This window comes from Giraffa tippelskirchi, chromosome 4, assembly GCF_054371585.1.
Source record: "Giraffa tippelskirchi isolate mGirTip1 chromosome 4, T2T-mGirTip1v1.2.pri, whole genome shotgun sequence".
Classification (NCBI taxonomy): domain Eukaryota; kingdom Metazoa; phylum Chordata; class Mammalia; order Artiodactyla; family Giraffidae; genus Giraffa; species Giraffa tippelskirchi.
Window position 1 is genome coordinate 114537788 of NC_137278.1, and position 27626 is coordinate 114565413.

Genomic DNA, 27626 nt, shown 5'->3' on the forward strand with positions numbered 1-27626 from the left:
TTGACTTCTTTTGTCCTTTCTGGGGAATGGCATGGCCATTATCAATATTTAGGAATCTTAAAATGATGTTTGCTTATTTTCTTTTCCCAGTATCAAGCCACACATTCTAGTAAGTTGTCAAGACTTGTGCTTGTTACATTTTTTAACACAGAGATTGTTTATTGTGTGGCAGGCAGTCTATCAAGTTCTGAATGCATATTGTGGATCTAGTATCCACACAGGAGTCTTTCATAATCTAGTCAGGATGGCATATGCAAAAACCAAAGAAAATAACAGAAACCCACATCCAAGAACAGCAGACTAAGTAATTAGAGCTAACTCTCCGTCTGAGAAAAGCTGAAAATGCTGAAATGTGTACATATGCATGTGTGTGGTGAGTGTATACAAGTATGTGTGTGTGTTTGTGTGTATGTGTGAATTTAAATTTGTTTTTAATTGGCTAGTGAACATCAGATACCAGCAAGGAAATCAAAAATTATCAGATATTTAAGAGAAGATGGAAACCAAAAGAAACGAGCTCAGCTTTAGGTTTTCATTTTTCCCCAGATGCCATTTCTTAGATACACAAAAGACAAGTTCCCCGGCAGTCCAGCAGTTAAGACTTAGGGCTTTCATTGCCGGGGCCCGGGTTCAATCCTTGATTCAGTCAGGGATTTAAGATCTCACAAGCTGTCCAGTATGACCAAATTTAAGAAAATAAATAGAATAAAGCAACAACAGCAGCAACAGCAGAAGAATGATCAACAGCAGCAGTGTTTATAAGGGCAGTAGCCTAAACAGAATGAATGAAATGAACAAAAATTTCATTGGTAGGAGAATGGAAAAACTGTAGTAGAATACTGTGCCTTAGTGAAAATGTATGAATTACAACTACATGCATCAAAGTGAATGAATGTTGTAAATGTAAACGTTATAGAAAAATTCCTATAGGATGGATCCATTCTTGTAATTTGGAAACAAGCTCAACTGTGTAATTATGCAGGAGTATAAATATGTGGTGAGCAATCAAGAAAAGCATAGCAATGATAAGCACAAGCATTATTCAGTGGTGTAGCATCCTATGGGAGGGAGGGCAGTTGAGGGCAAGAGTGACGAGATGGGGAGGACGAGGGGCACATAGGAATTTCTAAAGACTGATAATGTTCTGTTTATCAGGTTTGATATTGCTTACAAGGGCTCATTTTATTGACATACGCACTGTATTTTTTAAATCCTTGTTTTTATTCAGTAGCAATAAAATTATAATCTCGTTTCAGGCCACACCTCAGGATTAGTTGAGCTACCTATTATATTCTTAGTATCTATTGCAATCACCTCATTATAGTAATAAGGAAAATTAAGATAAAGTGGTTAAAAGCTTGTCTTAAGTCAAACAGCTTAAAACAACCAGGACTAGGACCAAATTTGTAGTCCACAAATGTTTTCGCTGTCCCATGATTCTCTTTGGAATATGTTTATTATGAGTTGAGTTACAGATCTCCTTGTAAATTCTTTGGGACATTTTTAATATGAGTTGAGTTATAGGTCTCTTTGTATTAGCAACGTAACAAGGAATCCTTGATTGGAATCTCTAGCCAGCAAGAGTACTAAAGATAGAAATAAGATCACTTAATAATTTCTTTTGCATTTTGTTTAATTTTCCTTGCTAACTAAAATATCTTGTATTCAAGTGATATCCCACTTCAGAATACTTGAAACATTGTTCTGAAAGTTCTTTAAGTATAATTGTTTATATAATCTTAGAAGTAAACTTTTTTCATGAACTTAAATTAACAGAGTATCTTTGTTGATTGTAATGTGACTTAGCATTTAACATTTATGTTAAAACTAAATAATTTGTGTAATTTTTAAGATGTTATAATTAGTCCTTATCTGGAAACTTTCTAAGGGAATAAAATGCCAAAGAAAGCATTTCATGAAATTAAAAATCCTTCAGAACACTTCAAAAGAGGACAGAGAAATAGATGTATATACTTTACAATTCTCTTTCATACTGAGTACCGTAAACAGCCATATAAGAAATACATCATTTCTGATGCCTGTAATTTGAGTTAGTTTAATTTTCATTATGATTTTGCAGTAATCAGATAAATATTTGAAAAGCCAGATCATCAACACTGGCTCACAAAATTAAAGGTAATTATTTAGTCCCTAAAGTGTGGTCAAATTAGCAAGTCATTATCTTTTAAATTGAAGAGTAGTTTGAAGTTTTTTGGTACTTCGTTAAGGGATTTCGATTTTCAGCAAAATTTTATGTCTTAAAAAATACGTAAAGGTTCCTTATCTTTCAGTATATATTAGCATATAAAAGGTAAGATAAATAATAAAGATAAATAATTTCATAAATATTCTGTGACAATAGAGAAACTGAATTTTTATACTTTCTGCTTATTTTTATTTAGTATGTCTCTACCTTTTCCTAAAATTTCCTACACTGATGTTGCTTCTTTGGAAAATGCTACAAGTAAGCCATGTTCTTCATTTTGTGGACAGCATGTGGATGGTGTTGGATTCACTTGAGTTGAATTTTAATTAGATCTGCTGCATTCACTTTTATTAAAAGAAAGAATGCTCATTCCTCTTTAGCATGCTAACCATGCCTTATTCTGACAGAGGGCCCCCTTTCAGTCTGTTCTTCAAATCCCATCATTTATCTTTCAGACACAGTCATGTCACTTGTCTTACTTCAATATGTTCGATAATTCCTCTTCTTCATACTCAGCAACTAAAGTATCTTTATTATGGCATTCAGGGCCATTTCTCAGGTGTCACTAATGTCCTTTCCAGCCTAAGTCACCCCTTTCTTCCTTCTCTGCACCCCAAGCAGCTGCTCATGCACACTGTTTGTACACTAGATTATTCATTTCCCATGCAATTAATTTTGCACCTCGTGTGTGTTCTTGGAGCTCCTCTGCCTACTTGAAATCTTCACCTCCCCATTCCTGTCATCCTTTCCTCCCCTGATCTCTGGCAGGTAAAATCCTAGGGTTTCCTTAAAACCCAGTTTAGAAAGCATCTCTAGTGTCTTTCTCTTCTCTTTCTCACTCTCTTCTCCCATAGTACTTTATCTGTTTGATTCATTGCTCCTATCCAGTCTAAATGTACAATTAGTTATTGTGTCTGTTCCTCTGCCACCTAGTGAGCCCTGGTGGCCAGTTTTTAGCTTTATTTAATGAAGTCGTATATCATAATGGTTAAGAACACAGATTCTGAAAATCCTCTTTAGACCCATTTTGCCCTCCAACTACTATCTCATATCTCTTCTTTCCTTTACTGGGAAAATCCTTGAAAGGGTGCCAATTTCTTTCCCATTTTTGCTTGAATACCAATCAGACTTTACTTCCATCACTCCATCAAACTCCCCTTTTTAGGATCACTCGTGACCCCACAGTAATCATGTACAGATGTTAGAATCAGACCATAAAGAAGGCTGAGCACCAAAGAACTGACACTTCCTAACTGTCGTGCTGGAGAAGACTCCCGAGAGTCCTTTGGACTGCAAGGAGATCAAACCAGTCAATCGTAAAGGCAGTCAACCCTTAATACTCTTTGGAAGGACTGATGCTGAAGCTGAAACTCCAATACTTTGGCCACCTTATGCAAAGAGCTGACTCATTGGAAAAGAATCTCATGCTGGGAAAAATTGAAGTCAGGAGGAGAATGGGTTGACAGAAGATGAGATGGTTGGATAGCATCATTGACTCAGTAGACATGAATTTGGGCCGGCTCCGGGAGACAGAGAAGGACAGGGAAGCCTGGCATGCTGCAGTTCATGGGACAGCAGAGAGTCGTACATGACTTAGTGACTGAACAACAACAATGACCCCATATGGCTAAATCCTGTGGTCAGTTCTCAGTCCTCATCTTACTTAGCCTGCCATCAGTATTTCACACAGTTTACTACTTTTTACAGAAACACTTTTTCTCTTATATGCTAGAGAAAGTCCCTCTTAAGATAGATAGTCACTTTTTTCATTTCATTCTTTCATTTCATTCTTTTTTTTACCCAGTTTATTTTCCTGACTCCTCTTCCTCTTTGAAACCTCTCATTGTTAAAGTGCTTTTTTCTATCCCTACTAACCAGGTGATCTCATAACATCGCATGGCTTTCAATACCATCTTATGCTGATGAATCTCAAATCTGTAGTCTAATCGTCATTGTTCCTTCAAGCTGTGTCTGACTCTGCGACCCTGTGGACTGTAGCTCACCATAGTCCAGTTCTTCTAGTTGTTCTGGTCAGGAATTCTAGAGACAATTTTGACCCCTCTCTCTCACACTGCATTGATCTAGTCCAGCAATTTCGTAGTCTCTCTAATTAAATATATCTAAAATTCTACCACTTCTTATCATCCTCAGGGCCACCACCCTGGTCTAAGCCACCATCATCTCTCATTTAGATGATTATAATAACCTCCTACTTGCTCTTCCTGCTTCTGTTTTTGCCCTGTTGAGTCTATTCTCTACACAGTAGCCAGAGTGATCCTGTTAATACTTTTAAGTGAGATCTTCCTCACAATCTTCCCATGCATTCTTATTCACGTGGAAGTAAAGCTGATTATTTTCACTATGACCTACAAAGCCTTATATGATGGAGCTATCATTATCTCTCTGATCTCATTTGTACTATTTTCCCATTTATTTGTGTCTGTACTGCCTTCCTTGCTATTACTGAAAAATAACAGAAACACCTCTACTTTAAGGCCTTTCCCTATAATGCATTCTCTGCTTGGAATATCAGCACCAGATAGCCACATGGCTAGCTCACTCTCCTTCAGTTCTTTACTCAAAATCATCCTCTCTGTGACACCCACCATCACTCCTCTCTAACATTTTATATCTACTTTCTCTCCTCTATCATCAGCTTCTCGTTAGCTCGTATGCTACACATAATGTACTGCATGTTTTGCTTACTTATCTCTGATCATTTCCCAATTCAAATGATTTTTGTTTGGCTGGTTTCATTCACAAGTCATGGAACCTTGTAATCTGGCTCCAGAGTATTTTAGAAATGCCTTTGAAGAAAGATAAATCAGATCCTGATTACTCTATAACAGTATTCTTCAGATTGTTGTCCTGAAGAGCAATGATTCTATAAAAATACTTTGAGAGAAAAGAATTTCTTAATCAAGTAAATGCTTCATGTACTATCATCCTGTTTAAGATTCGAATGCACATTTTTATTTTAAAGACTCTCAGTAGTTTGATGAGAGATAGCAGGGTGTGATGGTTAACAGCACTACCCAGTCCTCACTGGGTAATAACACTGTGATCTTGGGGACATTACCTAATGTCTCTCTCCTTCAGTTTTCCCATCTGTAAATTGGGATGAAAAATGGTACCTACCTCAAAGAGATGTTGTGAAAAGTAAGTTAATATATTGACATTGACATTGACAATTGACAAGTTGCTCAGTCTTGTCCAACTCTTTGAGACCCTATGAACTGTAGCTTACCAGGCTCCTCTGTCCATAGGATTTTCCAGGTAGGAGTACTGGAGTGGGTTGCCATTTCCTTCTCCAGGGTATCTTCCTGACCCAGGGATCGAACCCAGGTCTCCCACATTGTAGCCAGACGCTTTACCGTCTGAGCCATGAGGAAATCCCAAGTTAATATATATAAAGTGCTTAAAATAGTGCCTGGAACATAGTGAGTGGTTGCTATTATTATTAAAATTAATCTATTGAACTTTGTTGAAACGTGTTTATTTGTTCATATAATATTTTTTTCTCTCAAAACTATGCACATATGTAATTAAAATTTGTAACACTAAGTGTTTTATGGGGCATACTCTAAGAAGCACAGAAAAATCTTGAAAATAATTATTATAACTTATCCTAGGATCTCATTTGTGATTAATATGATTATTTGATTATTTGTCTTTCAATTCCAAAGGAAATGACAGTAGCAAAATAAGATTGTTTTGATTATTTTGTTTAATATCACATGTATTGTTGATAGTCAACCATAGAATACTGTAGAGTATTTTCTGTTATATACAGTAAGTCTGCTGCTGCTGCTGCTGCTGCTAAGTCGCTTCAGTCGTGTCCAACTCTGTGCGACCCCATAGACGGCAGCCCACCAGGCTCCCCCATCCCTGGGATTCTGCAAGCAAGAACACTGGAGTGGGTTGCCATTTCCTTCTCCAATGCATGAAAGTGAAAAGTGAAAGTGAAGTCGCTCAGTCGTGTCTGACTCTCAGCGACCCCATGGACTGCAGCCTACCAGGCTCCTCTGGCCATGGGATTCTCCAGGCAAGAGTACTGGAGTGGGTTAGTCCCATTTAAATCCAAAATAGGAACATAGTGCAACAAACATCCTTTCCTTTCGGTGACTAGTCCTTGCTCTCCTGTTATTTTTATGTCATGTCCACCTGATGACAAAATTTCCTATACCTGTCAAACCTCTAAATGTTAAAAACAAATTATATAGGATCAAGTTATTGTTACATGAATACTTATACATGTAGACAACATAAATTTAAAGTTTTTATTTTTAATTATTAAATATGAACAGTTAAACTTTATTGGAATGCATCTCCTATTGAGACAGATGGGTGTGGCCTTTATAATGCCTTTAGTAAGGAAACTTATTTGTCAACGATTCTCCAGAGGATCTTACACCTCATAGCAATGCAAAATAGTAATATGGGTTAGAGGTATGCTTTTTCTTTGCCAAGTTAGAGCAGAAGGGCCATCTGTGAAAGGAGATGTAGAAAACAGGCATTTTCCCAGACAGACGAGTTTAAGGAAAGTGGGTATAAGGAAGTAGAGGATTTGGAAACTTATTTTTTTTAAATCAGCCCAACGGTGTACCTCTTTCAAAGTCTTTGCAGATTCCTCACAGGCAGTGAAGACCACTGTTTTAAATCACTGCATTTAACCTTACCGCATTCCATGGTAAGTGGTCAAGCCACTTATATAAGCAATAAGAAAATCAAAACTTTTATTAATAACAAGTCAAGGTACTTATTTAAAAAACAAAATACCAACACAGTTATACTACCAAAATTATAATTTTATAAAGTAATATAAGTACTACCTTACCTAATATTTCTGTAACACTTTACAGTTTACTGTTATTGCGCATTATCTCATTTACATCTTTCTGTTGAGCTATTAAATAGATGTTACCTCTGTTTCATCTCAGTTTTCTCAGTGAGAAAGTTGAAATTCTGAGAACTGATTTGTTTACTGCTGCTGGAGTTTAGATCTGTTGACTCCTTGTCCAAGTGTTTTTTTCCTAGTACAATGAAATTTTAGAGAGTATTCTTGATTAAAATTAGAGCATTCTTGAAGTCTGTATGAGAAAGAGTGCTATTGCCAGGGAGGCCAAAATTAGGATCGTGGCCTCAATTTTTCTCTTACTCTGCTGTCATTGTCCTGTTAATCAGACAGTCTGCTTTGTGTTAAGCACTACCCTCTGTGATCTGAGGTTCTGTCTGAGGCCTTGAAGATGACCTGACAAGTAATCTGTGGACCCTGCCATCAGGGAGCTCATTCATAGTAGAGCAACAGAGACAGATATATTAAACAGGTAACTATGTGCTTCCCTGAACTATCAAAAGGATTCTCGCATTACTCTTTCTCAGGAGGATGGTAAGCAGTATTGCAAACTAGTCTAGCAGTCTTATCACAGCAACTGCCACCCATTATTTGATATGGTTCCCATGCTTTCTGGACCAAGTAACCAAGGGCACGTGGTCTAATGAGTAAGAAAATTTATATAGAAAAGCCATTCTATACAGTGGAAACATAGGAGTCATGTACAGTAAAATCTACCTATGGGAATTCCTTGAATTTCCTACAAAGTACTGTAGAAACTCAACTCATCACTTGATCATGTGACAACCACCCTTGGTGGGTAGTTTTAGGATATAGGATCAGAGAAAGGTTTTGTGTGGGGTGGCAGATTTTGGTGTGCTTGCTTGCTTTTTTCAGACAGAAAAACTTGAACGTTTTCCTGTGATAAGAGTCAAGACTCAGTACAGAGAAGTCAACGATACTTAATATGTCAGAGGAGACAGAACGAGATGGCCTCCAGATCCTTGATCTTAGGCATTTTCTTAGAGAAAACAATTATATTAACAAGATTAATTATATATAATTATATATGTGGGCTTCCCTGGTGGCTCTGTTGCTAAAGAATCCACCTGCAATGCAGCAGATCCAGGTTTAATCCCTGGGTGAGGAAAGTCCTCTGGAGAAGGGCATGGCAATCCACTCCTGTATTCTTGCCTAGAGAATCCCATGGACAGAGGAGCCTGGTGGGCTACAGTCCATGGGGTCACAAAGAGTTGGACACGATTTAGTGACTAAACCACCACATATTAATTATATTAAGTAATTGACAGAGAGAAGGATTTATTTTCACATGTGTCAGCAAAAATTAAGACTACAGTGATTCTGTGATGTCATAATATGTAATTATAAAAGGCAGACTCCTAACTTTAGTGTTAAATAATGATAAAAATACAATTGGCACTTACTAAAAATTAAAAGTGGGATTGCCTCGTATTCCATTTACTAACAGTCCTATTCTGCCCTTTTTCTTTCTGAATAGTATTGAGATTTTTCTTGTACCTGCCCTTTTTTACTCTTGTTTCTTAATTATTAGAATTGCAATATTTATCTTTAAAACTGTAGACTCTTCTAAAGGCTGATGAGAGAAGTAGTCTTTTTCTTGTAGCTGCAAAAGAGCAGGTTGCACTCTTCATTATAAGCTCTATTTGCAGCTATTATTTTTTAATTTGTTGCAGCTATTATTTTTAAGAACATTGTTTTGTAAGGTACCTAGACTTTAGATATTAGCCCATGTCTGGCAGAAGTAACTTTTTACCTCCAAAAGTTCTAAAAGCCTGATTCATTCTACTTAATCTTATGTTGCTTTGGTAATAATATTTAAATTGACATGCTGTTTTCTATAATATATTCTTATTTCTTAAACCAAAATGGAATTATTGGTACTTTCCTCTCTTTCCATACCCATAAAAGTAATAAAACCATTTTTCAGAACTTTTTTAACAATAGCACTCTATTTTCAAGTACAATCTTACATAGAACCAAATAAATTTAATAAATTTTAGAAAAGAACTTTTTCCTTACACAGTTATCCTTTCATATTTCATGGAAAATTGTAAACCTTAGAATACCTCTTTGAAGTCCTTAAGGAAAACAGTTTTAAAAAATTGTTTAACCTATTTCTAAATTTTAAGTGTTGGCCTAATTTTAATGTTACTGTATATTCATCTATTTTATCAATATTGCTCTTCACAATACTGTTGGAAATTGAGACCTTTTGAAACTCAATTCTTCCTCTAAGAAAGTTCCCCTTGTCAATTGCAGTAGCTGAGGCATCCCTACACTGTGCTGTATTCTGCTCACCATCTTGCGCTTATCACATTGAATTCCAACATTTCTTCACCTGTCTTCCCTCATAAATTGTGGATGATTCTACCCCTAGAATACAGCACAGTAACAGGAAAATGACCACCATTCACTGAGTGTTTGTCAGATACTGAGGCAAGCACGATACATAGACTCTGGTATTGAATCTTCAACCTTCTACTGCTGAACAAGGAGGGACAAGAGAGGCTTTTAAGTGGTAAATAAGTGGTAGAGCAAGGATTCAAACTCATTTCAGTCTCGAGTTCACATGGAATCTGCCGACTTCTGCTTGCCTATAATACAGAGGTAGACGTTATTCATCTGGAATTTAACAGTATCAAATGTAAATCTTATTGCAGTGCTGTGCGTGGGTGCATACTAAGTTGCTTCAGTCGTGTCTGACCTTTGTGACACTATGGGCCGTAGCTTGCCAAGCTCCTCTGTCCATGGGATTCTCCGGGCAAGAATACTGGAATGGGTTGCTGTGCCCTCCTCCAGGGGATCTTCCTTACCCAGGGATTGAACTGGCGTCTCCTGTGGCTCCTGCATTGCAGGCAGATTGTTTACAGCTGAGCCAGGGGGAAGCCCCTTGAAATGCTCTGCCAGAGTTAATATTTAATAGTAGTTAATATCCTAGATTCTGAAGCCAGACTTCCTGAATTCAAACTGTGAGCAGTTTACTTAACCTCTCCATTCATTAGTTTCACCATCTTTAAAATGAGGATAATAACGGGACCTACCACATGGAATAGTTGTAAGGATTAAATAAGTAGATGCAGCAAAGGGCTTAAGAGTCTCTGGCATGGACTTCCCTTATGGTCCAGTGGTGAAGAATCCTCCTGCCAATGCAGGAAACACGGGTTCGACCTCTGGTCTGGTAAGATTCCACATGCTGCGAGGCAACTAAGCCTGCACCCCAATAAGAGAGTAATTCCCACTTGCCACAACTGGAGAAAGCTTATGCACAATAGTGAAGACCCAGCACAGCAAAATGAATAAATAGGAGTCTCTGGCACATCATAAAAATGAAATAAATATTAGCTGTTATTATTTGTTTTGTTTACACTGCATTTTCCTTATATATTTTTCTTAGTAGTTCTCTCTCTATATATAAATATATATTTTAAATCACACTTGCTTATTTGTATGTATAAGCCTGCCTTCTTGTATTTTGTTTACCTGACTAGCAAATAAATCTACTTACTGTATTAACACATCTCATGTTGTAGTCTAACTAGATGTTTTTGTTTCTGCAAGCTGCAAGAGATATTTAATTATTTAATCCATGTAGTGGGATCCTGCTATATGTGCAATACTACTAAAAGCACAGAGGAGATAGTCAAGAGCAAAACAGGTGGAAACTCTGCTCTCCAGCTGCTCAGAGCATTGAACTCAAATATATTTTTAAATGTCATGGCTCTATCAATAAACATTTCTAGTAGACACCCCCAAAATGAATAGTTAATTGTTTATAAGTGATTCATATGTCTTTCTGCTAGTCTGTTGTATAGATTTTTAAAATAAACTGGAAAATTGAAATTAAAACAATAAAGATTTAATAGAAATTAGAGTTCTAATATTCTGTTTTCCCTGGGATATGTTCACCCTTCTTTGGAGTCCACTGACTCTAAAAGAGTAATCATGTGAAGGAAAAGTTCTGTGTCAGGAGCCTGACTTCATCTGGAGGGCCAGAGAAGATTTTCCTAAGAAAGCAACATTTAAGATAGAATCTGAAAAGGATGAATTTGAAATTCCCTAGGCAAAGAAATAAGGGGCAAAGTGTAACACAAATAGTGTTTATAGCCAAAAGCATGGTGTGTTGAAGAAACTAGAAAGGCTCTCATTGTGGATGGAGTGGCAGTGTCCTAAGAGAGGTGGAAAGGTTGTCAGAAAGGAACAGGTAGTACAAGGCTTATTATATACCGTGGCTCAGCTGGTGAAGAAACTGCCTGCAGTGCGGGAGACCTGGTTCGATCCCTGGATTGGGAAAATCCCCTGGAGAAGGGAAAGACTATCCACTCCAGTATTCTGGCCTGGAGAATTCCATGGATTGTATATTCCGTGGGGTCGCAAAGAGTCAGACATGACCGAGTGACTTTTGCTTTCACTGTAAGCATTTAGATCTTAATTCTAATGGTCATGGGAAACTGGAGGAATTTAAAGAGAAGTAACATGATCGAATACTCACCTTCCTGGTTCTGTTTGGTTGATATGTTTCTTCCTTACTGTGGTGGTGGTGGTGGTGATGGTGACTTAGTCGTTAAATCATGTCTGACTCTTGTGGCCCCATGGACTGTAGCCCACCAGCATACAGAAATCCGTGGGAGTTCCCAGGCAAGAATACTGGAGTGAGTTGCCATTGCCTTCTCTAGGGGATTTTCCCAATCCAGGGATTGAACCCGGGTCTCCTGCATTATAGGCAGATTCTGTACCAACTGAGCCACCAGGGAAGCCCCCTCCCTTACTGGTTACTGCTAAAAACAGGTCTGAAATAGTACAAATCAACAAGGGATTAAGGGGAAAGTCTTACACAGCAAATTATTGCTTAATACACTAAAAGTAATCTCATAATCATGTTGTGAGATTTTGTAACAGTAAAAGGTTAGTATATTCCAAAAAGAGAAAGTAAAATGAAGGCAAATTAAAATTTTAAATGTTTCTCTTTTTTTGAAAACAATCTGAAATATAAAACCCAGGAAACAAATCAATACCTACATTTGATGAGGACAAATTGAAATTTTAAGTGTTTCTCTTATTTTGAAAGCAATCTGGAACATAAAACCCAGGAAACAAATCAGTACCTACACTTACACTATAATACATTCTCTCTTCAGCTTACAATGGTTAGCACTTACCTGTAAGCATCTTACCCTTGCTCTTTATCATTTGAAATCAAAGAAGAGCTCAAACAATGCTTCCAATTATGACAAAAACAACATTCATGACAGCAACAAAAAGAGCTCACATCGTGGCACAGTTCTGAGGATCTTACATGTATTCCCTAATTTAATACTCACAGTAAGTTTACAAAATAGGTACTATTAATATCACACTTTTATAAACATGTAGGTGATAGAGTCAGACTAAGCCACACTCTTACGTACTATGCTCTGCTTTCTCTTTTAAGCTTCTCCATTAGGCAGTAATGGATCCTATAAAATAAGAACCAAAATCACTATCTCATGGGAAAGAATTGTTTGCCCTTTTGAATTAAAAATAACCAAAGTTTAAAAACCTTTTTAAGATGAGAAGCAGGAAGTTAATATTGACTTATTTTTCTGGCTACACAGTTAATCAATTCAATATACTATGATACATACTCGTATCTATTATATGATGTCTGTTATATATTAATATGCATAAGATCTGAGTGTTACACAAAAAGTAACAAAAAATATAATTTCTGCTTCCTGGAACCAATACCTATTCACATAACTAGTATTTCAAAGCAGTGTTGTTGTGTTTTTTTTTTTTTAATAAATTTATTTATTTTAGTTGGGGGCTAATTACAATATTGTAGTAGTTTTTGCCATACATTGACATGAATCAGCCATGGGTTTACATGTGTTCCCCTTCCTGGACCCCCCTCCCACCTCCCTCCCCATCCCATCCCTCTGGGTCATCCCATTGCCCCAGCCCTGAGCATTTGTCTCATGCATCGAACATGGAATGGTGTTCTGTTTCACATATGATAATATACATGTTTCAATGCTATTCTCCCAGAACGTCCCACCCTCACCTTCTCCCTCAGAGTCCATAAGACTGTTCTATGCATCTGTGTCTCTTATTCTGTCTCGCATATAGGGTTGTCATTACCATCTTTCAAATTCCATATATATGCATTAGTATACTGTATTGGTGTTTTTCTTTCTGGCTTACTTCACTGTGTATAATGGGCTCCAGTTTCATCCATCTCAATAGAACCGATTCACATGTATTTTTTTAATGGCTGAGTAATATTCCATTGTGTATATGTACCACAGCTTCCTTATCCATTCGTCTGCTGATGAACATCTAGGTTGCTTCCATGTCCTGGCTATTGTAAACAGTGCTGCGATGAACATTGGGGTACACGTGTCTCTTTCAATTCTGGTTTCCTCGGTGTGTATGCCCAGCAGTGGGATTGCTGGGTCATATGGCAGTTCTATTCCCAGTTTTTTAAGGAATCTCCACACTGTTCTCCATAGTGGCTGTACTAGTTTGCATTCCCACTAACAGTGTAAGAGGGTTCCGTTTTCTCCACACCCTCTCCAGCATTTATTGCTTGTCGACTTTTGGATAGCAGCCATTCTGACTGGTGTGAAATGGTACCTCATTGTGGTTTTGATTTGCATTTCTCTAATAATGAGTGATGTTGAGCATCTTTTCATGTGTTTGTTAGCCATCTGTATGTCTTCTTTCGAGAAATGTCTGTTTAGTTCTTTTGCCCGTTTTTTGATTGGGTCGTTTATTTTTCTGGAATTCAGCTGCAGGAGTTGTCAAAGCAGTTTTTGAGCAGGGAAGTGGTAAATGAAAATACTCTTCTAAGAAAATAGCACAACAATGTAGGCAGGAATGAAGGGACCAACATCAGCTTTATTTAGGAAGTAGCTGTAATAACTAGAGCCGAAGGTAATAATAAGTGGAATTGAAGTAGCCATCTAGAAATGGAGCTGAAGTTATATATTTGAGATATATTTCACTGAAAGAATTGATGGAGCTTCATGTCTAACTGGAACATAGTGATTAATATTTATACTGCCAAGAGTCAGTGACTCAGAAGTAAAAAATCTGCCTGCAGTGCAGGAGAGATGGGTTCAATCCCTGGGTTGGGAAGATTCCCTGGAGGAGGAAATGGCAACCCACTCCAGTATTATTGCCTGGAAAAATCCCACGGACAGAGGAGCCTGGCAGGCTATAGTCCATAGGGTCACAAGGAGTTGGATGCGACTTAGCACACACATATGAGTAAATGAGCTTTTATTCATTGTTTTTGATACTGATAAGTGGTAAGTTTTGTCTTCTCTTGATTTTTACATTATACCTAAATTGCAACCAAAATTGTGAGATACGATAGTCCAGCATTGCATTATTTGAATTTCCAACCATCTTGTATTTTGTTTTTAAACTATAATGAAAATCTTCAGGGCACAAATGAAATTAAGTCAGACCCAACTCAGCAGTATATGGTGCTTGCTCAATGGCTAGCATTTAGGAAGTTCTCTTTGCATGGCTGTTGGATATCACCACTATTAGCAGGTGTTGCCGTGAAATATGCACTGAGCCAGTAAAGTAAAAATGTGCTTTGTAGCACAATGGAACCTTTGGCAAGACCTATAGTACCCTTTAAAAATGAGGCTTTTTAAAATATCTGTACTAGGTTTACAACTTTTTTCTCATAATATTATCTTCTACTGTTGTATGTTAAAGGAATTCTCAAAAGCAGATCCTGAATATTTTTTATAATATGTAAATTAGGTGTTCACAAAAATATTGCTACATTTTTATCACATGTGGAGCTTGTGCCATATGTACAGAAGGTATTTAAAAATATTTCATGATTGAATTTAAAATCATCATAATGTAAATCAGAAAAACTAAAGAGTGATTCGATTTTGTTTTGCAGTGACCGGCATGTGGGTAAAATTTATTCCAAATCCTCTTCCTTTCCGGATTATGTCAGAAAGTCTCTAAAGAAGCTTGGGTTAGATGAGTCCAAGGTCAGTATATTATTGCCCACTGTTTTATAAGAAACACAAGAACTTCTGTGGGGTTCTGGATTGAGATAATACAAAATTATTTGCCTTCTACTTTTCTCTTATTTGTGGAAAACATCTAAATTATATTGAAACCAAACTTCAGTTATCTTAATTCCAGTTCACCTTTCCTGTCAATGTGGATAGTTTGCTGTTGTACACCTCTGGAGAAATTCCCCTTTTAGGTTTATTCAGGTAAAATCTGCCAGTTCTCAAATCAAAATAGACTTAAAGATAACAGAACAAATGAGAATTGTAAGTAAAGCAGAAGATGATGATTTTGATTTTAAACTGCACGCTTTTAAAGGCTGTGCTGTGCTTAGTCGCTCAGTCATGTCCAACTCTTTGTGACCCCAGGGACAGTAGCCCTCCAGGCTTCTCTGTCCATGAGGATTCTCCAGGCAAGAATACTGGAGTGGGTTGTCATGTCCTCCTCCAGGGATCTTCCCAACCCAGGGATCTTCCCAACCCAGGGATCGTACCCATTTAAAGACTGTATAACTCATTAAAATTAAAAATCTTAAATTCAAAAAGTCTTTGAATGAGAGAATCCTGGAAAGTTATAACATCATAGGAGCCCCAAGGTAATAATTAAGAACATATTATTGAAGACAAAAAAGTAAGCTGATGGACTGGTGGTAATAAATACTCTAACACTGAGAAAAAAGTAACATGATTCAGATGAGTTATTAAATAAAATATTAAGTTGAACCTGGATCACTTTGGTATTTTGAATTGATTGTAAATTGAAATCAAGAATGAAATAGGTGGTTAAGGAATGAAATGGATTTCTTTTAAGGAAAAAAATTATACAGATATGGTTAAGTTATATTAAAGCTAAAGGATATTATTATTTTTTGTACCAATTATACATTTACTCTGCAGTTGTTTATTACTTAAAACGATTAGACTAGTACTAGTCACTTTTGTCCTCTATAAAATAGCTATTAAAAAGCATTTCAAATTTATAGGATTCAAGAAAAATTAAATGAATTAATATACATAAGACGCTGAATACAATGTTTGTACATAGCAAGTACTTAACTAAATAATTCTAGCTTTTATTCTACTTTTTGTATATGTACTGCTTATAATAATGTAATTGATGTGACTTCTATAAATATTTTTATTGTCACCAAAATGAAGATCCTTCTAGTTTTGCATAAATAAGAATAAACACTGTTATACTAGTTATTTTATTTCTGTTTTTTAAATATATTTTTAACCAGACTGGTCTTTCTTCCATTAATCTTAATTAGTGCATATATTTATTTCATACTTCAATTCCACTTCTTACAGTAATATTAAAAACACAAACATAAGCATAATTTTTACAAATATTATTTTACTCAAAAATGCTTTATCCTTTGCCAGAAATCCAGATAGAATGTCACTTATTTTTTCTGATAGCTTTTTCTTCCCAGGTTTGTCTTTAATAATAACCATAGTAAATGTCTCTTAGTATATTACTGATTAAAATATTATTAATAGATAATATTTACTAAGCTTCCCTTGTGGTTCAAACAGTAAAGAATCTGCCTGCAATGCAGGAGACCCGGGTTTGATTGCCGGGTTGGGAAGATCCCCTGGAGAAGGCAGTGGCAACCCACTCCAGTATTCTTGCCTGGAGAATTCCATGGATAGAGGAGCCTAGCAGGCTTGAGTCCACAGGGTCACAAAGAGTCAAACACGACTGAGCGACTAGCACACGTTTACTGAGGACTTACTATGAGTTAGTTATTATGCCATAAACATCAACATTATCTCATTTACTCTTCACTAAAACTCTTATGTCCTATACTTATTATTCCCAATGTAACAATCTAGAAAGAGAGCCTCAAAGAAAGGCAAGTCATTTTTTCTGGTCCAAGGGGCAGAGCTGGAACTTGCACACAGATTCCGCTTCCATCAGAACAACCACTGTCAGCCACCACTGTGCTAAGAGGTGCAATTAAAAGCAAAAGGAAAAAGACTAATGTAGATAAGTATCACCTTAAAAAAATCAGTCTTAAATGACTGTCTTTCTTAGTTAGTAAAAGGTAATAATAGGACTTGCTGACTTTTCTCTTAAAACTGTCTAAGCTCATTTACAGACAAATGTGTTGAATAAAATATGCGAGGAAAAGAAAAGGGATAAGAAGCCCAAGCTGGAAGGGGAAGAAGGTATAGAATATAATAAGGTGTTTAAAAGGTAGTGGGCTGAGAGGAGGCAAATAGACGAGTATGTGTTTTGAGGATTTTTTGTTTGAATTGTGAAGGGAGAGAAATTAAGAGAATTGTGCCTATCGGGCCTGAGTAGTTGGAAACAGGATACTTATTAAAACTGAACTTACATTTGTGATCTAATACAAAATCCTATTGTTTTTCTCTCACATCATGAAGTATCAGTGCTAAAATGAAAGTCTAGACCATAGGCATGATAAAAAGATATTTATGAATAGTTTTATTTTAACAATGACATTAATTTTCATGTGAGATTCTAATTCTAAAAATTATCAAAATCACTTAAATTTAAAATGTTAGATATATCAAATTATTTAAAAGATCTTTAACCAAATTTTTAATCATTTATTAACAAATTTTACACATAATTGAAAATGTGGTGATTGCTGTTGATGTGTCTCTGGTCTCTCAAAGCACATCTCTTCATAGTCAAAACTGCATAATTAGGTAAAATGCCTAGAAAATCGCTTAGCATGCTCTGATATTTCTTAGTCACAAGAAACCATGCAAACTTGTGGAAAGACAAAGAATATTCCCAGACAAAACATCATTCCAAAGGAGACTAGAACAGCATGTGCTGGATATGTAAGTCGCCCACACATAGCAGAAAATATTAATCCATAAGTCCTGTAGTCAGTTGTGACACACAGCATTGGACATTTGCTCTTAGAGCAAGATTTCTCAAACTCAGCACATTTGGGTAACTCTTTGTTGTGGTGAGCTAACTTGTGTGTTGTAGGATGTTTAACATCCTTGGCCTCTACCCACTAGGTGTCAGCAATAGCACCCTGATGGTAGCAATCAAAAATAAATATTTTTAAAAATCTCCAGACGTCGGCACAAATGTCTTGGGAGGCAAAATCACCCTTGGTTGAGATCTGCTGTCTTCAAGCATTTGTCATTTTAACGATTCCATTAGCATTCTCATTGTAAACCCCTATTATCTTAAAATGCCACTTTATACAAAGAAACATAGCGTGTGGAAGAGGGGAAAAGCAGTGATTCTGTTCATATATTTTGAAGACTTTTTATCAAAATGATCTCTTCCTTGATCTTCAATTTTATATAGCTTTAACCACTTAATGGTGATATTGTTTCAATCCTGCAGAAGATATAGTTCTGTTTAAGAAGAATATTTCGATTTCACAGTAAAGCCAAGCCTACAATAAATGGTGTGGAGCATCAGCGAGTATACTGTTTGTAATAGGTGGACTTAGAATGAAATTTTATAATAAAATTCTTTGTAATTTAGTAAAGCATAATTATTTCTTTGTCAATTATTTTTATAGAACTTTACAAAAGTCTAAAATAACAAAATCCTAGTAATTAACTTTACCTTGACCTTAAAAAGTTTGGTAGTTTCAAATTTTGTCTTCTGTCCCAAACTTTAGTATCTCTCCACATTTTAGAAAACCTCCAAAACTGTCTTTAAGGTTTCATATTATCTTCAAGGTCCACAGCCCTTTTTTTTTTTTCTTGTTTTGTATTGCTTTTCTCTCTTTCTCCTTCCACATACATGTAATGCACACACAAGTGTGTGAGAGTACACACAAATCCATAAGTTTTTAAAGCATCTGATTTTAAAAGCAACAGAACTACTGTTGTTTGCTAAAGAAAGAATAAGCTGGATCATCTGTCCATAAGAAAATAAAATAAAAGGAACTTATGTCCTAGAGCTTTTGTGTGTGTGTTATGTACAAATAGAAAAGCGAAAGTCAAAGTCACTCAGTTGAGCCCAGCTCTTTGCAGCCTCTTTCCAACTGTAGCCTGCCAGGCTCCCCTGTCCATGGAATTCTCTAGGCAAGTTGCCATTTCCTTCTCCAGGGGAATCTTCCCAACCCAGGAATCGAACCCAGGTCTCCTGCATTGCAGGCAGACTCTTTACTGTCTGAGCTACCAAGGAAGCCCATATACATATAATGAATATTCAAATAATGTTACTCTCAGATATTGAGAATGAAATAGACAATAAAAGTGGTGATTTAATGCGGTGGATACATGGTGTTGAACGGACTAAGTTGAAAATCACCAAACATTTAGAACCTTAGTGAAAGTTGACAGAGGATAATTCAGAAAATTATCCTTAAATATTTATCCAGAACAGGCTGGCAAAAGCAAAACTTTTAAGACCACAATCATTTAGTTATTCATCAGCAAATATTTACTTTGAAGAATCTCCAAAAACCGTGGAAACTCTGGAGCTACAAAGATAATTAAGACATGACCCATGAGAAAATAAAACAAGTAATTATAGAAGAACTTACAGTAGTAGATACATATGTAAACTATGTATGTCTGGAGTGACTCACTCTGCCTGTGAAGATTTTACAGAGGACATTGATGCCTTAGCTTGGTCTTGAAGGATGTGTAAAAATGCATTAAGCAAACAAGATGGGCAGGTAGTGAGCAAAGAACTCATTTCAGGTGTGTGTGGTGGGGAGCATAGCTTGTACAAAACCACAGAGATGTAAGAAACATGATTCTGGACTCAGCACAGTTGAAGCATAAAGCAAGTGGAGGAGGCAGTGGTGAGAGATGAAGCCACAGGACCAGGCAATGTGGAGAGACCAAATAAACTTACCTTGGGACATTAGATCAGAGATTAATCAGTAGTAATCATAATGACTAAGTGGTTTAAATACAAGTGGGAAGACAACTACAAATACAAGAAGCTCATAAACTTTGATGTAGTGATATTCCGTGGTCCCTCAGTATCCTTGGGGAATTGGTTCCAGAACCCGCCACAGATAACAAAATACCAGGGGTGCTCAAGTCTCTTATATAAAATGGTGGAGTACAGGCAGCCCTCTGTATCTGTGGGTTCTACATCTGTGGATGCTGAGGACTGACTACTTATAAATGATCTACAGTAAATGAGGTCCTCTGACCCTAAAGAAGCAGTGAATCCCTGATACAATTTAAATATATAGGTAGCCTGTCATCTTTGGTGATGACATGTGCATTATTCCCATAAATATTTCCTGCTGCTTTTTGCAACCACTATAATAACACAGGGCTTCTCTGGTGGCTCAGACAGTAAAGAATCTGCCTACAATGCAGGAGGCCTGGGTTCTACCCCTGGGTCTGGAAGACCCCCTGGAGAAGGGAATGACTACCCACTCTAGTATTCTTTCCTGGAGAATTCCATGGACAGAGGAGCCTGGCAGGCTACAGTCCATGGGGTCAAAAAGAGTCAGACACAACTGAGCGACTAAGCACGCACACATAATAACACAGAGATACCTCAGATTGTGGGGTCTGTTCCAAAGCACTGCCATAAAGTGAATATTTCAATAAACCAAGTCACATGAAGTTTTTGGTTTCCAAGTGCATATAGAAGTTATGTTTACACCATACTGTAGTCTGTTATGTATGCAATAGCATTGTGTTTAAAAAGCAATGTACATGTCTTACTCAAAAATATTTTATTGCTGAAAACTCCTAGCCATTATCTGAGCCTTCAGCCAGTCATAATCTTTCTCCTGGTACAGAGTCTTGCCTCAGTGTTGATGGCTGCTGACTGATGGTGGTGGTGGTTGCTGAAGGTTGGGGTGGCTGTGGCAGTTTCTTAAAATAAGACAACAGTAAAGTTGGCTGACTCTTCCTTTCACAAATGATTTCTCTAAGCATGCAGTGCTTTTTGATAGCATTTTACCCACAGAACAACTTTCAAAATTGGAGTCAAATATCTCAAACTTTGCTTTATCAACTAAATTTGTGTAATATTATAAATCCTTTGTTGTCATTTCAACAATCATCACAGCATCTTCACCAGGAGTAAATCCCATCTCAGGAAAGCACTTCTTTGCTCATGCATAAGAAACAACTCCTCATCTGTGAAAGTTTTATCATGAGGGTACAGCAATTCAGTCACATCTTTAGGCTCCACTTCTAATTCTTGTTCTCTTGCTATTTCTACCACATCTGCAGTTACTTCCTCCACTCAAGTTTGAATGCCTCAAAACCATCTATGAGAGTTGGAATCAGCTTCCTCCAGGCTCCTGTTAATGTTGTTATTTTGGCATGCTTCCATGAATCATGAATGTTCTTACATCTAGAATAGTGAATACTTTCCAGAATGTTTTCAATTTACTTTGCCCAGATCCATCACATGAATCACTATTTATGGCAGCTATACCCTTACAAAATGTATTTCTTAAATAATAAGACTTGAAAGTCGAAATTACTGCTTGATCTATGGGCTGCAGAATGGATGTTGTGTTAGCAGCCATGAGAATAGCATTTCAGTTTTGTTGTGCATCTCCATGAGAGCTCTTGAGTGACCAGGTGCTTTGTCAGTGAGTAATAATATTTTGAAAAGAATCTTTTTTTTTTCTGAGCAGTAGATCTCAACAATAGTCTTAAAGTATTCAGTGAACCATGTTGTAAACAGATGTGCTAACATCCAGACTCTGTTGTTCCATTTACAGAGCACAAGCAGAGTAGATTTAGCATAACTTTTGAGGACCCTAGGATTTTGGAAATGGTAGATGAGTTTGGCTTCAAAGTCCCCAGCTATATTAGCCCCTATCTAACAAGAGATTTCAGCCTGTCCTTTGACGCTTTAAAGCCAGGCATTGAATTCTCCTCTTTAGCTATGAAATTGCTAGATGGCATCTTCTTCTAGTAGAAGGATGTTTCGTTTACACTGAAAATCTGTTGTTTGGTGTAATTATCTTAGCTAGATCTTCTGGATAACTTACTTACTATAGCTTCTGCATCAGTACTTGTTGCTTCATCTTGCTCTTTTATGTTGTAGAGATGGCTTCTCTCCTTAAACCTCATGAATCTGCCTCTGCTAGCTTCAGACTTTTCTTCTCCAGCTTCCTCATCTCTCAACCTTCATAGAATTGAAGAAAGTTATGGCCTTGCTCTGGATTAGATTTTGGCTTAAGGGAATGTTGTGGTTGGTTTTATCTTCTATCCAGACCAGTGCAACTTTCTCAGTCAGCAGTAAGACTTTCATTTTCATATCATTCATGTATTCAGTGGAGTAGCACTTTTAACTGAAGTTTTCCTTTGCATTCTCAATGTGGTACCACATCCACCCACCTTGAGTTCTAGCCAAGGGTCTATCAGCAGCCTCAGTCCTACCATCTACTGATGAAAAGAAGGTCAGTTACTAACCTGTCTTCTGATCAGGTAGTGTGTGGGGAGGATCTCTGAAAATTGTGTATCTCTTATCCATTCATCTGGTCCATTCCCTATGGAGCTGAAATATGGTCCACCTTTGCTTATCTGGGCGCCCATTTATAGATCTATAAAAAAGACAATTTTAATAAACAATGTAGGAAAAGAGACAAGTCAGCCAAGGCAAGGGGAGAAGGGGGCAACAGAGGATGAGATGGTTGGATGGCATCACCAACTCAATGGACATGAATTTGAGCAAACTCTGGGAGATGGTGAAGGACAGGGAAGCCTCGCTTGCTGCAGGTCATGGGGTCACAAAGAGTCAGATATGACGTAGCAACTGAATAACAACAATATCAGCCAAGTACTCAAGATCCATATCAACAGTGATAGATCATACTGATAGTAAATACCCTGGATATGATGTAAGGAATATGATACTTTACATCTGTAGTCTTCCTCTCAAAATATATAGCCCCAGTCTAATTATGAGGAAAACTGTTCCCAGTGATGGAACATCATACAAAATGCTTGACTAGGGCTCCTGAGTAATGTCAAGGTCATCAAAAACTAGGCAAGTCTGTCAAAACCAACAGGACTATTGGAGTTTAAAATGCCAAAAAAAAAATTGTAAGAAAAGTAAGGGGAAAAACCTAAAGCCCCTTGATGTGACCTCTCATTTACTGTCTCTCACCTAATTTCTCTTTAGGACTGGGTATCTCCTTAAACCTAAACCACAGACCACTGAGCTAGGGCCCCATTACACAGCTTAGCTAATATTAATCCCTTTTTCTGGAGTCTCAGAGATGGGCAGCAAGGAGCAGTGGAATACATGACCAAAGCTCCCAGCTGGCATTCAATGTGCACTTCAACTTGTAAGTTTCCATGAATGTTCTTGCCTACACCAAGCACCTCCTCCATTATGATGCCTTCTTTATCTCTAGGATGTTTGCCCTATCTTGGCTCTTACTGGGTTTAACTACAGTAATGTCATCAGTAAAATGAGACCAGGCATATATGTATGTTACAGATTCATCCTAGAACTAAATAGTGTCTTCATAAAATTTCCATAGATTCTCTGATCTAATCTTATGAGACTGATAGTTGAGCATTTTATTGGAAAAGTTGATTAAAGCATGAAATCATATCTTAAACACTGAATTTTTCACTTAGAAACATTAATATAATTGTATCCACCAAACGTTTGGTATAAGAATAAGGCCATTTATTTTGTTTTTTCCACACAGCTTTGCATATAGTTTCTCTAGTTGGATTTCTACCTTATCTTCTGTCCATCAAACATCTATAATGCATAGTTTATAGTATCCAGCTTTGGATTATTCAAAGTAAGGCAAAAGACCTCCATTTTTTTTTTTAATAGGAAAGTAAAGATGATAGTCACATCTTTTCTCTTCAAAATCACACAAAAGCAACAAATGGAAAGAGAAACAGAAATACAAACTCCTTTTTGACAAAATCAAAAAGCCTGTTAAATCTCAAACCATGTGTATTATGAAGTTCAGTGAAGGTAAAGAGGGATACAGAGTGATGTCAAGAGAAATTGCCTAGGATTGCAGACCACCAGCACAACCAACAATACAGTACTTTAAAGTAGCATATCCTGAGGGGCAAAGTCAACAATTCCTAGTGTGAAACAAAACCAGTTTATGACCAGGGTGATGCTTCTCAATTTGACATAAAGGAGACACAGAGAATATTGTAGAACCCAAGGAATCACAGTGAAAAACCATGTTTATAGGAAGCAGTGTGCCAATGAGGCAGGACTGAAAAAAAGGTTGTGAGTTCTGAGTTCTCTAACTGCTAATCTCACAGGACAGCACAGAAGTAAAGACTAAAGGCTGTAATTCAAACACATTCACAATTTTTTGAGGTGAATTTTGCTGGCTTGAAGTTAGGCAGGCCTAGACTTAGTCCAATATACTGTACTGCAAAAATTTGATTCAGGAGGTACTCATTCAATTCGAAGATGAGCAAAAAAAGGGCTGGAGAGAAAACCATAATCTCCCAAAGGGGAGATATTAATATTTTCTGGAAGGCCACACTAGAAATTGAATGAGACAAAGCCTTACTTTTCACTGTTAGTTACCCTTTTGTATTTTTTTTTTAATTCAAAAGAAATTTCATGTAATAAAAAAAGAATAGGGTCTTTGAAAAAATATGTATACATTTGTAAGGAGATCTGAATACAAATCCTTTCAGGTTTTAGACTCTCTTTATTCAGTCTGTCATTTGTCTTGACCACAGATGCATGCATACATGTTAAGTGGCTTCAGTCGACTCTTTGCAAACGTATGGACCATAACTCACCAGGCTCCTCCGCCCATGGTATTCTCCAAGCAAGAATACTGGAGTGGGTAGTGATGCCCTCCTCCAGGTGATCTTCCCAACCCAGGGATCGAACCTGCTTGTCTTATGACCCCTGCATTGGCAGGGAGGTTCTTTACCCCTAGTGACACCTGGGAAACCCCTTGATCATACAGAATTTGACAGCAATTTCTTCTGGTGACTTTCCTTTATCAAGCCTTTCACAAAGGCATTCAACATATAAAGAAACTTCTTTTTGCATCTATATTTTATTGATTTTTTAATATTTATATAATGTCATTATAATATAACTGTAATAAAAAAGTTTAGGAACAAATACACTTAATGCAGTAGGCATAAAGCTCAACTGGTGAGAACAGAATATGTATTAACAAATTATCTACAAAGTGGCCTACTAACCACAAGGATTCAGTGTATATGGGTGTCATGTTTTAGAGAAAAAACAGAAAGCAGTGCTTGTTGATGGATTGGTTAAGTGTTGTTAGAAGAAATTATGTTTAATGTGAATATATCTTTACTGTATTCCTTTTGCCTTTTCATTATTCTCTATGATATTTTTTTTTAGATATATTGTTTAAATTTTAATTTTATTTGAAAACTATTTATTGAGCTCCTACCTACTGTGTACCCAAACATAGAAACAAGTGAAGGTAAATATTTCATTACTACTTGTTGAAATCAAAGTTAATCGGATCTTATTGTTGATTTTACTTATGATATACTGAATAACCTATATTGATGCAGATTTAAATGAAAGAATTTAGTTAAATTGACTTGCTTCATGAACATCCTTAGAGCTCTTCAGACACCTAAGATTTCTTTGAATTATTATGTTTGTTTTACTTTAGAGTACATCTGATTAGGAAAAAAAATATTTTTAACTGTTACTAAATTTATTATTGTGGTTGTTTTATCTTGAAGCTGCCAGAAAAAACTATAATGGACTACTACAAGAAATATAAATCTAGAATGAATGAACTGGAGGCTTTTAATATGGTAAGTTTCAGAATTAAACATATTAAAGTGAATATGTTGCTAGACTTGAGTGGGATCCTATTAAATTTTTTTTATGGGGCCAACCAATCTATGTTGTTTTTCTCTTAATGTAGAAAAACTGTTTTGGATCATTTCCTATTTTAGAACTATATTAGGTGTCAGTACTGTAATAAAGAGAACACATGGCAGATTTCTCTTAAAGTGTATTAAAAATGCATGGAAAGAAGTTTTAGAGTTCTTTGAACACATATTGGTCTCAATGCAATTATTTCACAAGCATTCCTTTTAATGAATTTCATTCTTAGTACCCCTTTAAAAGCTTTCTATCACATATGTATGATTGCCTTTGGATTGCATCCCAAAGTCACTCAAAGGATATTCTTTTCCTTTAACTATTAAAAGAAAAACTTTTGATCTCGAAAGTATTTATTTTCTGAAGATGTACAATGGATATTGGAGATTTGACCTTATGCAAGTCTCTGTAGGTATATTTTCTTAAATGTGAGTGTTAAGTTACTGTTTTTGTTTGTTTTAAAGTACCACTGTGCTATCTTATTCTTTCTTTTAGTTGAAAGTTGTTCTAGCTCCTTGCATAGAGACCTTGATTCTTCTGGATCGACTTTGCTACCTGAAAGAGCAGGTAAATTTTGTTAATTTTAAATGCATAACAAGTATCTTCATTAAATCCCGTAATATCGATCTGCTTATAACTACAACAACTTTCTTTCACATAACTAGTAAGATAATTTTTCTCCTTATATTTTCCAAGTTTAAATATTCTTTCCATCTCTTTTGAAACAAAAGCATATGTACAACAGATGTTTCCCAAAAAGGTGCTATAATAAAGTGTACATTCTTTTAATTGTATGGTAATTACTATACAGTAGACAGTGCACACAAACCATCATATGTGACATACTGTATAGTTAGGATATCAACATAAAGGATATCATTTATATGTTTTACTTTGTAAGAATGAGCTTTTAATTCATTTTTGAATTTGGAGACATATGTACTCTGCAGTCTAGAAATTTCTTTCTAATCATTGCTTCTGTTTTCTCAGTCTTACTTGTTTTATCTATGTTGAATGACTAGAAAAATGATTTTTTGGTTTATCTTTGGGGAAAATGTGTTTTTCAGATTCTAGTCTAAGCTATAGTCAAAATTATGTTTTTGAGCTGTTTAATCCCATTTGTAGATTCAGCCTTATGTTTTCACTATAAGCTCTTTAATTTAATGTTTCTTTTATCATATGAAGAGCTTTACTTCTTTTCAGCAAGCTACTTGGAACAAGTGGTTTTTAATCAATTATATTTTTATGGAGAAAGGCAGTTTTTAAATATTTAGATACTTATATACTTTGCTAAGCTCCTAACTCACGCAAAATACTGGAAACTTTTGCTTTTCACCTTGGTAGTTCACAGAATCAGGCTTATTTTACTAGGTACTCATCGTTTTCCTTTTCAAAACAATTTCCAGTGACCTAAATAAAATAGGTAGGCATAACAGTATGTACCAAATTTAACTGGTAAGAAGTGATAGAAATCCTGCAGTTGTTCATTTGATAATATTTTCAATAATATTACTGTTATAAAAGTAATACATACTTAATGTTAGAAAATTTTAAGTGAAGAATATCAAAAGGAAAGTTGAAAGTAACTATAATCTCACCTTTCAGCATTAGCTCTTAAATTACTGTTTTCTAGAGCTTTTAATATATGTATGTTGTGTGTGTATGTATGAGCACAGTATTTCTACTTTAATTAAAAATGGAATCAAATTATAAATACAGCTTCTCATTTAATTTGTTCCA

The 27626-nt window shown here is 36.2% G+C and overlaps 1 protein-coding gene across 13 annotated transcripts in view; it reads left to right on the forward strand.

The window, feature by feature from the left end:
* The window catches only part of METTL25 (methyltransferase like 25), a 316231-nt gene that overhangs the window by 81820 nt on the left and 206785 nt on the right, over positions 1 to 27626 (forward strand). For 10 of the 13 annotated variants that reach the window (XR_014083323.1, XR_014083325.1, XR_014083322.1 and 7 more), the window contains exons 9-11: positions 14989 to 15082; positions 25739 to 25813; positions 26382 to 26453. Coding sequence is in view for 6 of the 13 variants with exons in the window: in XM_081594863.1 (XP_081450989.1) it covers positions 14989 to 15082; positions 25739 to 25813; positions 26382 to 26453 (241 nt within the window). In the remaining 7 variants the exon portion in view is untranslated. Of the gene's footprint in view, positions 1 to 14988; positions 15087 to 25738; positions 25814 to 26381; positions 26454 to 27626 lie in introns of all 13 variants that reach the window. The other 3 variants (XR_014083327.1, XM_081594867.1, XM_081594866.1) reach the window with 1 other exon arrangement.